Raw genomic sequence first — 16086 nt, 5'->3', positions numbered from 1 at the left:
TGACATTCCTATAGCCCTTCGTAAAGGGGTTAGATCCTGTACTAGTCATCTGTTGTCTAAATTTGTGTCATACTCGAATTTGTCTTCATCTCTTGTTGCTTTTACCTCTCAATTGTCTAGTGTAGAAATTCCTAACAATGTACAGGAGGCTCTAAAAGTTCCAAAGTGGAAGGAAGCAGTGCTTGAAGAGATGAGAGCTCTTGAGAAGAGCAATACTTGGAGTGTTAAGACATTACCAGCTGGGAAGACTACTGTGGGCTGTAAATGGGTCTTCAATGTGAAGTACAACTCTGATGGTTCAGTGGAAAGATACAAAGCTAGGTTGGTGGCTAAGGGATTCACCCAGACATATGGCATTGATTATTCTGAGACTTTTGCTCCTGTTGCAAAATTGAACACGGTAAGAGTACTTCTATCTATTGCTGCTAATCTGGACTGGCCCTTGCAGCAACTAGATGTGAAGAATGTCTTTCTCAATGGTGACTTGGAGGAAGAGGTGTACATGGATAGTCCACCGGGCTTTGGGGAGAAATTTGGTTCAAAAGTGTGCAAAATAAACAAGTCCTTGTATGGTCTCAAACAGTCTCCAAGGGCTTGGTTTGAGAAGTTCACACAATCTGTCAAAAAACAAGGATATTCTCAAGGACAAGCTGACAATACCTTGTTTTTCAAATTCTCTTCTGAAAGAAAGGTTGCTATGCTAATAGTTTATGTTGATGATATTATTCTCACAGGTGATGATGTGATTGAGATAGAGAGACTGAAGAAGAGTCTTGCATTAGAATTCGAGATCAAGGATTTGGGAACGCTAAGATATTTCCTTGGCATGGAAGTTGCTCGTTCAAGGAAAGGAATTGTTGTTTCTCAACGAAAATATATCCTTGATCTTTTGAACGAAACCGGGATGAGTGGTTGTAGACCGGCTGAGACTCCCATGGATCCCAATGTGAAGCTTTGGGAAGAGGGAAGTGTTCCTGTTGATATTAGTAGATACCAGAGATTGGTTGGGAAACTAATCTATTTATCCCATACTCGACCGGATATTGCCTTCTCAGTCAGTGTTGTTAGTCAATTCATGCACGCACCTTATGAAGAACATCTTGAGGCTGTATACCGAATTCTAAGATATTTGAAATCTACTCCCGGAAAAGGTCTATTTTTCAAAAAGACTAATCAAAGGAGTATTGAGGTATTTACTGATGCAGATTAGACAGGTTCCGTGACTGACAGGAGATCTACTTCAGGGTATTGCACCTTTGTGTGGGGAAACTTGGTTACTTGGCGAAGCAAGAAGCAAAGTGTTATTGCCAGAAGTAGTGCAGAGGCTGAGTTTAGAGCAATGGCTCAAGAGATTTGTGAGGTGTTGTGGGTATACAGAATCCTCGTAGAACTTAAGAAGATTGTGAAACTTCCTCTAAAGTTGTATTGCGATAGCAAGGCTACAATAAGTATTGCTCACAATCCTGTCCAACATGATAGGACGAAGCACATTGAGATTGATCGACACTTTATCAAGGAGAAACTTGAAGCTGGAACTATTTGCTTGCCATTTGTGCCCTCTAGCAAGCAAACAGCTGACATCTTGACTAAAGGACTTGCAAGACCTAACTTTGAACATTTGATAAGCAAGTTGGGCATGATTGACATCTATACACCAACTTGAGGGGGAGTGTAGGAAAGTTAGGAAATCTGATTCCATAGAATTAGGAAATTTGAATTTGAATTAATATGATATTTCTATTTTTAGTTGTTTCCTTATTTTTCCTCTTTGTTACTATTTTCTGTTCCTTAATTTTAGAAACCTTGTCTTATGCCCTGTCCTATTTAAACACTGATGTAATTCATATTAATATATACAATAAAAAAGAGTGTTTTCTTCTCTCTATCTTTTCTTTCAGGTTGCAACAAAGTAGGTCTCTCTGTTGTCCGCTTCTCATGCTGAGGAAGCCAAAAATTATTTGGTAGACGACAAATGTCAGATTGAATACTCATCCAGCAAATTTGCTTTAATTCATGTAAAGTGGGACAAGGCTTGCAGTATACCGTTAAAATACCTTAGGAAGAATATTTAAATAAACATTTTAGTCCTTAATAAATTGGAAAATTTGTGTCAATGCCCCAAAAATTAAAAGTTCATGTCTCAACCCCTGGTAATATTTCCCATGTGCAATGTCATTCAGCCCTTCCATGTCAGTAGTATACACTTTCTATACTGTATTTCTTCAAAATCGCAAATATACCACTCCTTTCATTCTCCCAATCTCACAAAACTCCATCAGCTCCGTCTCCCCTCCTCAAAACCCTAATTTCCACCTCTTCAAGCATAGATTCTCACCCCTGACCTACTCTTCCCTCTCTTGGCTCTCGACTACTGTCGTCACAAACCCCACAAAAGTCCATCACCTCCTTCTTCCCTTCCCAAAACCCTGATTTCTTCCTTCTCCTCTTCAAGCCGAGTCCCTCACCTTCGACCTTCTATCCCTCCTGTGCGCCCCCAACCGTCACTGTAAATCTCACAAAACCCATGACCTCCCTCTCCCCTTCCCAAAACCATAACTTCTTCTTTCTCCTTCACCTCCTCTTCAAAATGCTTGTCAGCCATCTAATAAGCAAAGCATCAAAACTATAAAGGGATTGTGGATCTTGTTCTTTTACCAAGCCTCCAAGAGATGGAAGCGATATTACTTTGGTTCAGTTTGTGTTCTACTTGAATGAAGATGTCTCTCTTGCTAGAAAATTCTTTTTGCTCTATTTTTTAGTTGAATATGATGATCGCAAACAAGGGTTACGTTTTGGTCACTCCAATCTCGACAATGGCGGGCAACAAAAGAAAAGATGAGAAATGATGACTATAAAAAAGTTCATCACTCACGACGATTGGAGTATGATCAGGAGCCATCGGCATTGAACGACGAACGACAACCCTCGTCTTCAAAGAATGCTAAAGATCCCCCCTTGGTGTTGGAAAAATATCCATGAACCCTCTACTCTCTCATCCCCCTCTGCATCCTTGTCCCCCCATGCTTCATGATCAGGAAATGACAACACTAATAAAGCCATGCAGACCCTCTTGAGCATGCAAAAGGATTTACTACGTAGAAAAAGAAAGAGCCTAACTTCAAAAAAGGATGTCTCCCATTCTAGAAAGAAGTATATTTATGTTGGATTTTGTTAAATTTCCTTTGTCAAAATTGTGGAATTTGTTTGGAAAAAATATAAAACTATATTGGAAAATTTACGTGAACTTTACTTGAAAAAACTGTGAAAATTTATTGTAACCCAATTGCATAAGTTGTTGTATACTATGGATAGATAAATGTCTAGTTGTATTATTGCATTGTGACTTATGTACCATTGTCTGTGAAATTAACATATGATATTACATGCAAGAATTTTTTGTTAATTTTGTGAGCTGTGAAAGTTGTACATTAGGTTTAATTGTACAAATTAATTGTTAATTAAATTCATTGATTTTAGAGATGAATCTTTGGTTATTAAATTTAGTCAATATATGTTAAAGTGTATAAGGTTGAACATCGGTTGTTAATATTGGTATTTGGTATCTGACTTTACATGTTACCTGTTAAGTTTTATTGACGAATGTTAATTTTAGTGAATGCCTACTAAGGGAGAGAGCATAACTATTAAGTTTTATTGGTCATTGGATGTTAAGTTTATACAATTATACTTTAACTGTATAGGCTTAAAGTTGGTTGTTAATTTAAATAAATGGATGTTAAGTTAAAGACCATAACCGATAAGTTTTATTTGTATATATTAATTATATACAATATAACTATTAAGTTTGATAAGTGGTTGTTAATAACATTTAGTGGTTGTTAGTCCCAGGTGATTTTATTTAAGTATTGCAAGAAAAATGTTGGAGCTGCTGTAGAAATTAGACATATCGCTAGTTTTAGTGTTTATTACGACTTTATGAAAGTACTTGATCCGAGGATGAAGCAATGACATTAGGATGCAGAAACAAATGATGGGAGGTCTAAGAATGAGGCTTAGCTGGATGAAAAAAATAATTATAACTTATTTGAGTTTTATGTGACATTTCTACAGGTGTTTTGTGGTATATGCTACATTTGGTTGATCAATCTGCACATTTGGAAGTTTAACTATATTTCTGTGGGTATTTTTTTTTGTTATAATTAACAGGTCCATGTTATAGTTAACAGATATATGCGATACTTAACAGGAATAGTTTATAATTAACATGTACTTGTTATGATTAATAGGTACATGTGATACTTAATAGGAATAGGTTATAATTAACAGGTATAGGGTGTGTTATCAATACGCAAGGCGCAATGTGAGCCAAATAAATAAGTCGAAATATTTCATGACCTTACTAAATAGTCTAGGAGGCACAAAGTCTCTTTACGCATACATGTGCAAAGCGCAATGCTATGTGCATGCACGAGTGAAGCAAGGCGCACACTAGACACATAATTTTCAAGATGGTTATCAAGCACAAAAGAGCATGTTTATATATCTTCACATAAAGTATGTCAAGATAAACAACATCCACCATGAAATAATAAAATAAGGTCTTGATTTCTTATGCTAACACATCCAACATAGAGCGAAGTTCATAAATTTTCAAATCAAGAGTCAAATCAAGACTAATATTGAAGTGAACTTATGATCCTCAATCAAGCTACTGGAAAGGCATAACGGTTTTATTTTGCTTTTTGGGTACGCATTGTCGGGTATAAAGGTCCGATTAAAATGTTAAAGAACAAAACTATATGTGGCTATGCCTAGCATGTTTCTTACACGAAACATAGGTCATTTGAGACTTGCGAAGCGCAAAAGGCGTTGTTGTATCAAATGCATGGTGCTTTGCCATTGTCACGTATCACAGGGCGCATGAGGCACAGTGATGCGTGTGCCTTTGAAAACACTAGGTATAGTTAACATGTATTTATGATACTTAACAGGAACCAATTATAATTGTCTAATAAAATTAACATCTAACACTAAAAATTAACAATAACCTATTAACTATAACATCTAGTCTATAAAATGGACCGTTATGCTCTAGACTTAACGATCAATGGATAAACTTAACAGTCAACATTCAAGATTAATAAGTAATGTGCAAATTTATCAATTGTGCTATAAACTTAACATACAATGAGTAAATTTAACATCTAATTGCTAAGATTGACAACTAATTCTTTAGTTCCCAATAAACTTATAAGATAATCATAAAATATTAATATTGTATACACTTAATGTTTGGCTATTCCTATTGTCTATGATTATTACAAACTAATATTACTATCTAATTGTCTTTTTTAAATTAATTGTTTTGATATACAACCAATCCAAACTGAAATTGACATCCCTTTTTTTTCCACTTCTGTGATCTGGAAGCAAGGTTTTAAATATCGAATATCGGGGAAATATCGGATGACCAAAATTCATATCAGGTTGCGGATATCGGGGAAATATCGGGGATATGTGGTAAATATCGGAATGCCATAATGAATGTTTGCATACATAGTAGAATGTATTAAAATGTAATCTCAACATATGTAATAAAATTTAAGCATACAAAATATGAATAATATATGTTTAGGATCACTAATCAACCTTCTAAAACAAACAAAAGTACAAAGCAACGTTGCAACATTCGATCTGCTTTTTTAGGACAAAATATCATTTGATATAATGGGAAAATCTTGATATATTGCCCAAAAATTCCAAACACGGTATATTATTTTGTAACAAGCTATATAAAAAATATATTGATCCACATATCGGCTAATATATCAGCCATATCGGGGATTTATCACTCTAAATAGCCAGAAAACAGTAAAAAATATTTAAAGACCATATTGGTTGCGGCAAACCCTGTAAAAGGATATATCAGGGGATATATCGGACCATGTCGGGAATATTTAAAACAATGTCTGGAAGGCGAAATAAAATATTTCATTCTCTTTGTCATGGTGGCTGAAAACAAGTTCAAGACTCAGACAATCAAGTTAAGAGTTTTTAGTAACAATTTTTTAATAAAATTGACACCTAATACTAAAACTTACAATAACATATTAACTGTAATATATACTCTTATCAATAACATTTATACTCTTAAAGTTAACAAATGGGTAAACTTAACAACCAATGTTCATAGTTAACATGTACTATACAAACTTAACACTTGTGCTACATACAACGAGTAAGTTCAACATTTAATTGCTAAGATTCATAGTTATTCCTTCATAATTCATAATGGATCTATACAATTATTTAACTTTCCAAACAACTCAAACTAAATTTCACAAAATTCTAAACTACTCCCTTTTCACCAACAAAATAGCCCTCATTAAACCTAGCTCCTTATCTATTGTCATTGTTTTAAAAGCCTCCACCTAGTCTGTGGTCTAGGCGATACCTAGGCCTCCACGCCTAGCGCCTGGCGATACCTAGGCTGCCCACTTAGATTGTCTGCTTACATGGACTGCATCGTTTAGGCCTTGATTGTGAATTCCTGTGTTACAGCCTCTACATCCTTCAACCTGTCAAACTCCTTTTAACCTCCAAATATGAACACCTCCACTACCTCCTACGACCTTCAACAAAACCTCCTCAACCACCACTTAAATGTAGAAAAAATCCACCTAGACACTAGTCTAACACTTAAATTTTCTATAACATTGACATTTACTATCAATTATTATAATTAAAAATTAAAAAACATCCTAGGCTCTAGCTGTCGTGTCCAATGCTTATGCCTCATAGCGCTTTCTATATTCTTAATTAATTATTATTTTGGCTATTTAGTATTTAAGTATGCATCAATTATTGTGGATCTAAGATTGCTATATTTTTTTTTCTATATGAATTTAATACATATTTTTATCAATTATTATTAAATAATTTTACAAATACCGAAACGCCTAGGAGCCGAGCAGGCATACGCCTAGGCGTCTAGGCGCTAGCGCTACGCGCTAGCTCAAACGCCTACGGCTATCGCCTTTTGTAACGCTGTCTATTGCTTTCACCAAGCTCGCCAGAATCTCCTCCCTCCCCTCTCCTCCCAAAAAAAAAATTAAAAATCCTCATCATCATGGCCCTTTTCTCCATTGTAGTCATTAACCTCGCTTGAACTAAAAACTCCTCTTCCACCTACAAAAAAACCTCACCGAACTCCTCACTTCTTTAAACCTCAACCAAAACAATTTATTAAACTCACATTAAGAGTTTTCCATTGGACTCAGATTTAGAATTTTTTATTGGAGGGTTGTCAAGTGATTAAGGCTATTGACGTACTCATCATAAGAGATCTAGTGGAGTTGAAGGTCAGAAGGCTGCTCAACCATCCGTTGGTGGCAGTGGAGGGCAATTTGGCTGCGGTTGAGAGGGTATCATTTGGGCTTGTATTTGCCAATTAGGGAGGTGATATTATTGTGGGATTAAGGATGACTAAAGATTGACAGCTTTTTGGTGGTGGTGGGAGTTATAAAAGAGGAAAGGACTATGGTCACCATGTTGGCGGAGGAGAATTAGGGATATGGTTTGAGGGCATGAGCTAGTTTAAGTGAAATTAGTGATGGGGATTTGGGGAAATGAGAGGGGGAAGTTGATTGAGGATGAGAGAGGGAGAGGGTTGAGTTGGGAAAGGGAACGAGAGGAGAGATCTGAGCGGAGATTTGAGTGAGGGGGGCTGAGTTGGGTGGGGGAAGAGAGAGGAGAGATTCGATTATAGTTGTGGACTCCGTCATAAAGAGAGGGAGGGAGGGAGAGGGGGAGAGAAGGGTTGAGTTACGAGGGGGAAGAGAGAGGAGAGATCCTAATTATAGTTGTGGACTCCATTGTAGAGGTGGGGGGGGCACGGAGAGGAGCGAGATAGGGCGTTGAGTTTGGAGGGGAAAGAGGAAAGATCTGGCCATGGTTTAGAGAGAGACCGAACAAGAAAGAGGGAGAGAGAGGGTGATTGCAGAGGGGTATTTTTGGGTTTTATCTTTCACTGCTGAGTTGACAATGTATAAGGCGTTGGAACACAGAATAACAATGTATTTGGGGGCTTTGCACAAGAGAAATAATACAAGGGGCTACGACACATGAACTTTTGAATTTCGGGTTTTTGAGACAAATTTTCCTAAAAAAAATTAGTTATTCGTCTCCGGGTATGTAATTAACATAAAAGCCTACGAGAGTTAGACGTTTAAATTTGTGTTTTCACTTGATGTATATTAATCGCACCATTTCTTAAGCCAAGACATAGTATTAAAAGAAAAGAAAAGAAAAATCACATTGCGGTATCCTGTTTAGGTTGCCCAGTAGTAATTATCTGAAGAAAGAAATCCTCAAAAGAAATATTGAGAATACCTTGTGCATTCTCTCACGTATTACATATAATCATTTGCACATGATTTAAGATACAACTATTTCTCCATGTTGGCTACCAATTTAAAATATGTAAATTACAAAAGAGGTAGCATGAACTCGCAATACTTTCCAACAAGCTAACATGCATATAAGCTAGGTAGCATGAACTCGCAATACTTTCCAACAAGCTAACATGAATATAAGCTATACAACCTATCTTTAACTCTTAACTTTTAGTAAAATTCCAACGGTGTTTATGGCAAGCAATATGTTACCATTTTGCGCTTGCTAAACTTTCATATAATGCACCACTTGAAAGACATAAAATATTGAGGACAATTTTATCTTATAGCCTACAAGTTACATCATACATGATGGTTCACTAACCGAAAGATGATGGAAGGTAGTCTATGGAAATTTCTTAAATTTGATAGAAGTTCAATGGAAATTTAAAAATTGCTCGTAGTAGTTTTCTTTCATTTAGCCTTCATAACACGAGCATACAATCTGAAAGTTATTTAGAGATACTTAACCTTTATTTTTTTCAATTCACTGCAGTTCACAGGATTTAGGGACTAAGGATGAGAACTGTTTCATGAAAGCCTACTCGTCATTATGTCTCTTAAGTACTATAACGACTGCATGTCTTCAATGTCAATCACTTCCTCCATTTAAGTTTTCTTTAATTTTTTCATCCCTCAGGTGCCCATATACATATAGACAGTTGTATCCAAGCTCCTGAATCGCGCATTCTTCATTGTTTTGCACCCCACTTACTGATTTCAAACATCCATTTGATGCTTAAGCCTTGCATATTCACAGCTTGATTTAGGTACTGTCAAAGCAAAGCAACTGTTGCATGCACATTTGTTGCAGCCTTGCAAGGAATATACTTCAAATACATTGCTGGGATATCTGCAATTTTATGGTAGAAAATGTACTCCATCACTAATTTAGTGTGGTTTTTTTATTTTTTTCAATTTCCTTTTTCATAGTCAGTAACGTTTGTTGCAATCCAACTGGCTGCATCACGTGCAGTACTTTTTTCCGACAAATTGTGACTTCACTTACCTTTCTAATGACAATGTTACGAACCAAACATTGGAAATATAAATCTTGCTGCAGAATTTAGTTCTGTAGCTCGATATCCTCTCAACCAAACAGCTCCTTAGTATCTTATGCACTAGAGGAGTGACTATATATATGGTCTCATGATAGAGTAGGATCTCGAGGTAGTATCCTTTTCAATATTTACTGGCCAGCATAGAGTCCCCCAATTTGGTTTTGATGAATGCAGATAAAATATTTGGAGGAAGGGGGTATTCTCCCCAAGAAGTTTTCTATGCATTATTAGGGCTAAGGTCATCATCAGTTTATATTAGCATTCAACCTATTTTCTATCACAAAATATTGAAAAGACTTTCAACTTTTGATCAATTAAATTTGGTAAAATAAGCCATCTTGATTTCATTATTCCCATGCTTCTAATCATACAGTGATTAGAATCATGTTCAAGAAGATTTGAATCTTACAACAAATTAAATAGTTTTAGAGACTTTTTCTGTTTTGATGGAACAGATTGGAGTTTGAAAGCTAATTTTGAAATTTCCAAAGTTATTAAGAAATAATAGAAAGTAAATATATTATAGTCCTGAAAGTTTCTAAATTTTCACCTTGGTTAAAGAGACTATTGTTGAAATTTTTCCTGATTCTAACCAGCCCAAGAACTTTCAGCCTTTCATAGTAAACCGCAATAACTTTCAAAATTGCACTAGACCCCCAATATATTTTGGGTAAATTACACTAGACCTCCAATAACTTACAAAATGCTTTTTTTTATAATTTACAGGGTTTATCTGTAAAATGCAAACACTTATTTAGGTTTTTCTGCAAAAAACAAAAGTTATTGGGGTTTTAGCACGATTTTGAATGTTATTGGGGGGTGTGCTGCAAAATTCTGAAAGTTCTTGGGGTTTAGTGTAATTTATCCTATTTAACAAAGTATCTAGGTGGAAGTACTTGTTTATTTTCTCTTAACATGTTATCCTGTGTGATCTGTAGTCGATGACCATTTACTTGAAATGTATAACGCATCGTCTATAAAATAGAATGCATGTTAAAGACTGTAGAAGAGCATATCTTACTGTACTGTCATTCTCATTTTTCTCCAGTCTGGACAACAACAAGAGAAGACGACGCAAAGTTCTCAAATTGGTAACGTCTTCATCACTGATGGAGGACGGTGAGAGTGAAACTGCAAGTGGCAACCTTGAAGAAGCAGCAGAAACGACAAAGTCAAAGGTAGCTAATCCAAGTGCATCAAGTCCCTGTATGGAGGTTTTAACAAATACAATCAAACTACTATGTATAATGTCTATAATACCTTGAAAGAAAATGGAAGAATCCCATCACGCTCTTTTTCTCATAACAAGGGTGATTTCAGTAGATGTCTTTACTTTAAAATACAAACATGTATGAACTTAAACAGAAACTGCAGGGCTTTTTACAAAAGAAAATTAACTATATCTAAATCTTAGCTCAATTTTCAATAAAAATTAAACTCTATCAACAAGTGTGTTAATCATCTCTTTCAGCTATAAAAGATATATAAACTCTATTCTTAACTACATCATTTATGTGTATTCCTTTTATCATTTTTCACCAAAAGCCAAAAAAAATCTTTAAAATGATTATTTTTACAAATACTCTTAAAAAAGTTAATGGAATTCACCTAAAAAAAGAATCAATTCTAAAAATGACCTTCCTTACAGGAATTATTTGGAGGTAACTTTGTTAGTATTTGTAGGGTCCTCCTTTATCTTATTTAAATATTTTTGTGCTGCTACTAGCTTAAATATGCAGACTCACACAAAGATCTTTCTTTCACGACAAGTGGATTCCAGAATAAAAAAAAATACACGGATGACGATTATGGATATTACGTAGGTATCAAATTCATTATCCATATTGATAACAACGAACTCAAATTTGGATCAATTCGGAAGACAACCTGATAATATTGACACAAAAATTTTGTAGGAAGAACAAGCAGCCTCATAACTTCACGGGATATAGTAGTGAAAATATTCTTTATGTCACAAAATGCACTATTAGCTAGTCTTTAATCTTTATGCACTCATGCGTGTGCTTGCATATACTTATTTGAATACTTCGGATAGGCCACCAATGTCTATATCCGTACCCATATTTTAAATGGATGGATGTGGATTATCTGTTCTTACCAAACCACATATACATTAAGGGACTGGGAATGCATTATTTGCATTCATTGCATCCCTAGTTAGTATCATTTGTTGAATTATTCATAAGGAAGATCTACATCCTTGTTCATCAATCAGCATGAATATTGTTACCAAAGAATTTTTTTCCAATCACACCTTTTCTCAGTTAGCAAGTCTCGCTAACCAGACTTACATCAGCCCACCAGTCAATAACTGCAATCTCAATCTACAAACTGACACCCTGAATTCTCGAGAAGGCTAGTCCACATCAATTCTCTTCATATCTTTCAGCGTTTAGTTCATATTATTATGGTAACACGAACTTTCTTGTAAAAATTACATAGCTGGTGACCCTAAATGCTGTTGATTAGAATTGGAGCAATGCTATTAACCCAAACTAATCGACTAGCAAATCGGACAAGAACACAAGTTCCCCTCCTAAATATCCGCCCCCACCTAAAGAAAACCCATCACCACCACCACCACCACCACCAGCTCGCAACCGCAAACCCATAATAGTACATAAAATTTGTTTTCCACCATTTTGGCCATTGTTTTAAATATCCCCGACATGGGCGAATATATTGCCTGATATATTCTCTTACGGGGCTTGTCGCAACCGATATAGTCTATAAATATCCTTTACCGCTTTTTGTCTATTTTCGGTAACATATCCCCAATATGACCGATATATCAGCCAATATGTTACCTGATACATCCTTTTATCTGTCTTGTCGCAAAACAATATACTGTGTTTGGCAATTTTTGGGTGAAATATCACTGACCGAAAACTTGATGGAATTAACTATATCCAGTGGAAGCGTGTTATTAAAATCTACGTGGCAGGCCGAGGCAAAACTGGTCATTTGTTGACAGACCCTCCTACTCCGACACCGAAATCTTGGACATTGGATGATAATGTCCTCTTGCATTAACTTCTTATTACTATGGAGCGTAAAATTTAGGATTTAGTTCTTTATTGTATGACAGTGAAGGAACTTTGGTTTCTTTGCAAGATTTCTATAGGGGTAGCAACAATATTAATCGGGCATATAAAGTAATTCAAGAGCTATTTCGTAAGAAACAGGATGGTAAACCCATGAATGATCATTATGGTGAGTTCAATCGTCTGGCTGAAGAACTTCGTCAAAATTTTCCTATTACTGGGGATGTAAAATAAATACATAATCAATGAAACAAACTTATGATACTCACCTACTTGGGCACCCTAGATTCCATTTACTCCTCTGCTCGACCACAAACCATGGGGAGCTCCGCCATTAGTTCTCTGGCTGAGACTTATCATTTTCTGAAAAACGTTGTCCCTGCACAACCACTCACATCCACTTGGGATCACTCTGCGCTTGCTATTCAGAATTGGCAGTTTTATGGACAAGGAAGTCATATGGGTGGTCCTGAAGGAGGTAGAGGAAACTTTAAAGGGAGAGGAGGTTACCACACTGATCGTTCTGGAGGCCAATGTGATCAACGAGGTGACCGTGGAGATCCATCTCAAGGCAGACATGCTCATAGCGAGGACTCAGTGAACACTTGTAACTACTACCACTAGCCAGGACATCTCAAATATAATTATCCTGAATTAGAAAAGTAGAAGGTCAATGGTGCTTACATGACTGCTCAGGACAACCTAACTTCATCTGATAGTGAAATTCAACCACAGTCACTCTTCCATGATGCGGAGCTACAACGTCAATTTCTGCAATTTTAATTATTTCAGCAATACCAAAGTTCACAAACATCGTCTTCCTCTTTATTCGCTACTCTCAAAAGTACAGGTACCCCTTTATCTTTACTTACATCATCTTCTTCTCATACTTGGATTATAAATACAGGTGCCACTGATCATATGACTAGAAACCAATGTATCATGTCCTCTTTATCTCCTACATCTAATTAAGTTATATTAACTGATGGTTCACGCACACTTATTCAGGATGTCGACAACACTAATCCTACCCCGAATCTTCCCCTTTCCTCCGTATTCTATCTTCCTAGTTTTTCCTATAATCTTTTATCTGTTAGTAAGATTACTAAATTACTAAATTGTACTGTGACATTCTTCCCCACACATTGTGTCTTTCAGGACCTAATCACGATGAAAACGATTGGGACGAGGCATGAGCAGAACGACCATTATAAACTAGACTTGGACACTAATTATTTAGCTTGTATTAAAAACTCATCAGCTCTACAATACCACTGTTAGCTAGGGCATCCCTTTCTTTGTTCTCAAGCTTCTAAATCCTCAGTTCAAATCTCTTTCCTCATTAGAGTGAGTCGTTTCAACTTAGTAAACATCATAGTGTGTCTTATCCTAATCGAGTCAATAAGAGGACCGCTAAGCCATTTGATCTTGTTCATTCTGATGTCTGGGGGCCATGCCCAATAACTTCTAAATTAGGATTTCGATACTTTGTCAGTTTTGTGAATGATCACTCTCGTGTTACTTAGATTTATCTTCTCAATTCTAGGTCTGAAGCCTTTTCTACTTTTAAACTCTTTTATTCTGAAATAGTCAATCAATTCAAGACTTCAATAAAAATTTTCTGATCTGATAATGCAAAGGAATATTTGGATGACAACTTCACTTGTTTCCTTGAACATGGAATCCTTCATCAGTCTTCTTGTGTTTACACTCCTCAGCAAAATAAAGTTATTGAATGAAAGAATAGACATCTCCTTGATATTGTTCAGACCTTACTATTCTATCGCCGCGTTCCCAAAAATTTTAGGGGGAAGCTATCTTAACAGCATGTTACTTGATTAATCAAATGCCCTCTTCTGTTCTGCAAGATAAAATTCCTTTCAAGTGATCTTTTTCCGCTTCCTCTAAAGATTTTTGGCTCTCTATGCTTTGTTCATAATCACAATCCAAATAAACAAAATTTTGACTCTCGATCTATTAAATGTATTTTTCTTGGCTACTCCCGAAAACATAAAGGTTACAAGTATTTATGTCTGCCACTCAATCGTCTTGTGTTATCTGCTTTTGTAACATTCTTTGAAGATAAATCCGGTCATTCTAGTTCTCCATCTCCATTATCATCGGATGAGTATGACTATATAATCCTGCAAGAGTCATTGATTAACGGTGGTGGTTCATCCACTAACAATACTATTTATGCTACTGGCAAAGACTCAGCTAGGTTTAACAACCCAATTCAAGTTTATCATCATCGCTCTGCTCCTGCTCCTGTGCTAACGTCGACCTCAACACCACGTCCTCCGTCCGAAGAACCTGAATCAGTAAGTGCAAATTTACCCCCTTCTGCGGAAGACCTTCCTATTACACTTCGAAAAGGGACGCAAACTTGTACTCAACATCCTATTTCTAATTTTATCTCATATGATCGCATATCCTCTACCTTTCGATCGTTTGTTACTTCCCTCGACTCATATTTGGTTCCCAAGAATGTGTCAGAAGCCATGTCTATTCCAGGTTGGAACCAAGCAATGCAGGACGAAATAAGGACCTTACAGCAGAATAAGACTTGGGATTTGGTCCCATTTCCACTAGGAAAGCGGCTCATCGGCTGCAAGTGGGTGTACACTATTAAGTTGAATCCTTATGGAACTTTGGCAGCTCGACTGGTTACTAAAGGCTATTCACAGGTGTATGACTTAGATTACATAGATACTCTCTCTCCGGTAGCAAAAATGATATTAGTTCGGATTTTTGTTTCGTTAGCAGCGATAAACCACTGGTCATTTCATCAGTTGGACATCAAGAATACATTCCTTAATGGTATTCTAAATGAGTAGGTTTTCATGGAGTAACCATCAGGTTTTGTTGCTCAGGGTGAGAATGCAAAGGTGTGTAGGCTGAAGAAATCACTCTATGGTCTGAAGCAGTCTCCGAGAGCCTAGTTTGAACGTTTTGTATTGGTTATTTAGGAATTTGGGCTTTATCGTGCACAAAAAGATCACTCTGTCTTCTGGCGATTTCAGAATGAAAAACGAATTCTGCTAGTTGTCTATGTGGATGACATTGTAATTACAGGGGATGATGTTTCTGGTATTGACAGCCTGAAAAAGTATTTACAAACACATTTTCAAACTAAATATCTTGGTTCCCTAAAATACTTCCTAGGCATTGAAGTTGCAAAGTCAATGAAGAGTATTCTTCTATCACAAAGAAAGTATGTCCTGGACATGCTCTCAAAAATCAGGATGTTAAGATGCAGAAGCAGTGATTCTCCAATGGATGTGAACTCAAAACTACTATCAGACCAGAAGGAGCTTCTTGAGGATGTTGGGTAGTATATGAGATTAGTGGAGAAACTAAATTATCTGACGGTGATCAGACCTGACATCATATTCACAATCAGTGTTGTGAGTCAGCTCTTGTCCGCACCAAGAACTACTCACTTGGATGCGGTAATGAGAATTTTGAAGTACTTGAAAAAGGCTCCAGGACGAGGAATTCTCTACTCAGATCAAGGACACACCAAAATTACAGGCTTCTCTGATA

General features: G+C 36.4%; 1 protein-coding gene across 1 annotated transcript in view; it reads right to left on the bottom strand.

Moving 5' to 3' along the window:
• The window catches only part of LOC109821536 (uncharacterized aarF domain-containing protein kinase At1g71810, chloroplastic), a 48637-nt gene that overhangs the window by 5550 nt on the left and 27001 nt on the right, over nucleotides 1-16086 (bottom strand). The window contains exon 20 of the mRNA XM_020387717.1: nucleotides 10497-10679. Within this exon, the coding sequence (XP_020243306.1) occupies nucleotides 10497-10679 (183 nt within the window). The remainder of the gene's footprint in view (nucleotides 1-10496; nucleotides 10680-16086) is intronic.

Source organism: Asparagus officinalis, chromosome 8 (assembly GCF_001876935.1).
Source record: "Asparagus officinalis chromosome 8, Aspof.V1, whole genome shotgun sequence".
Lineage (NCBI taxonomy): Eukaryota > Viridiplantae > Streptophyta > Magnoliopsida > Asparagales > Asparagaceae > Asparagus > Asparagus officinalis.
The sequence above is the reverse complement of the archived record's forward strand: the minus strand, read 5'-3'. Positions and strand labels throughout refer to the sequence as shown.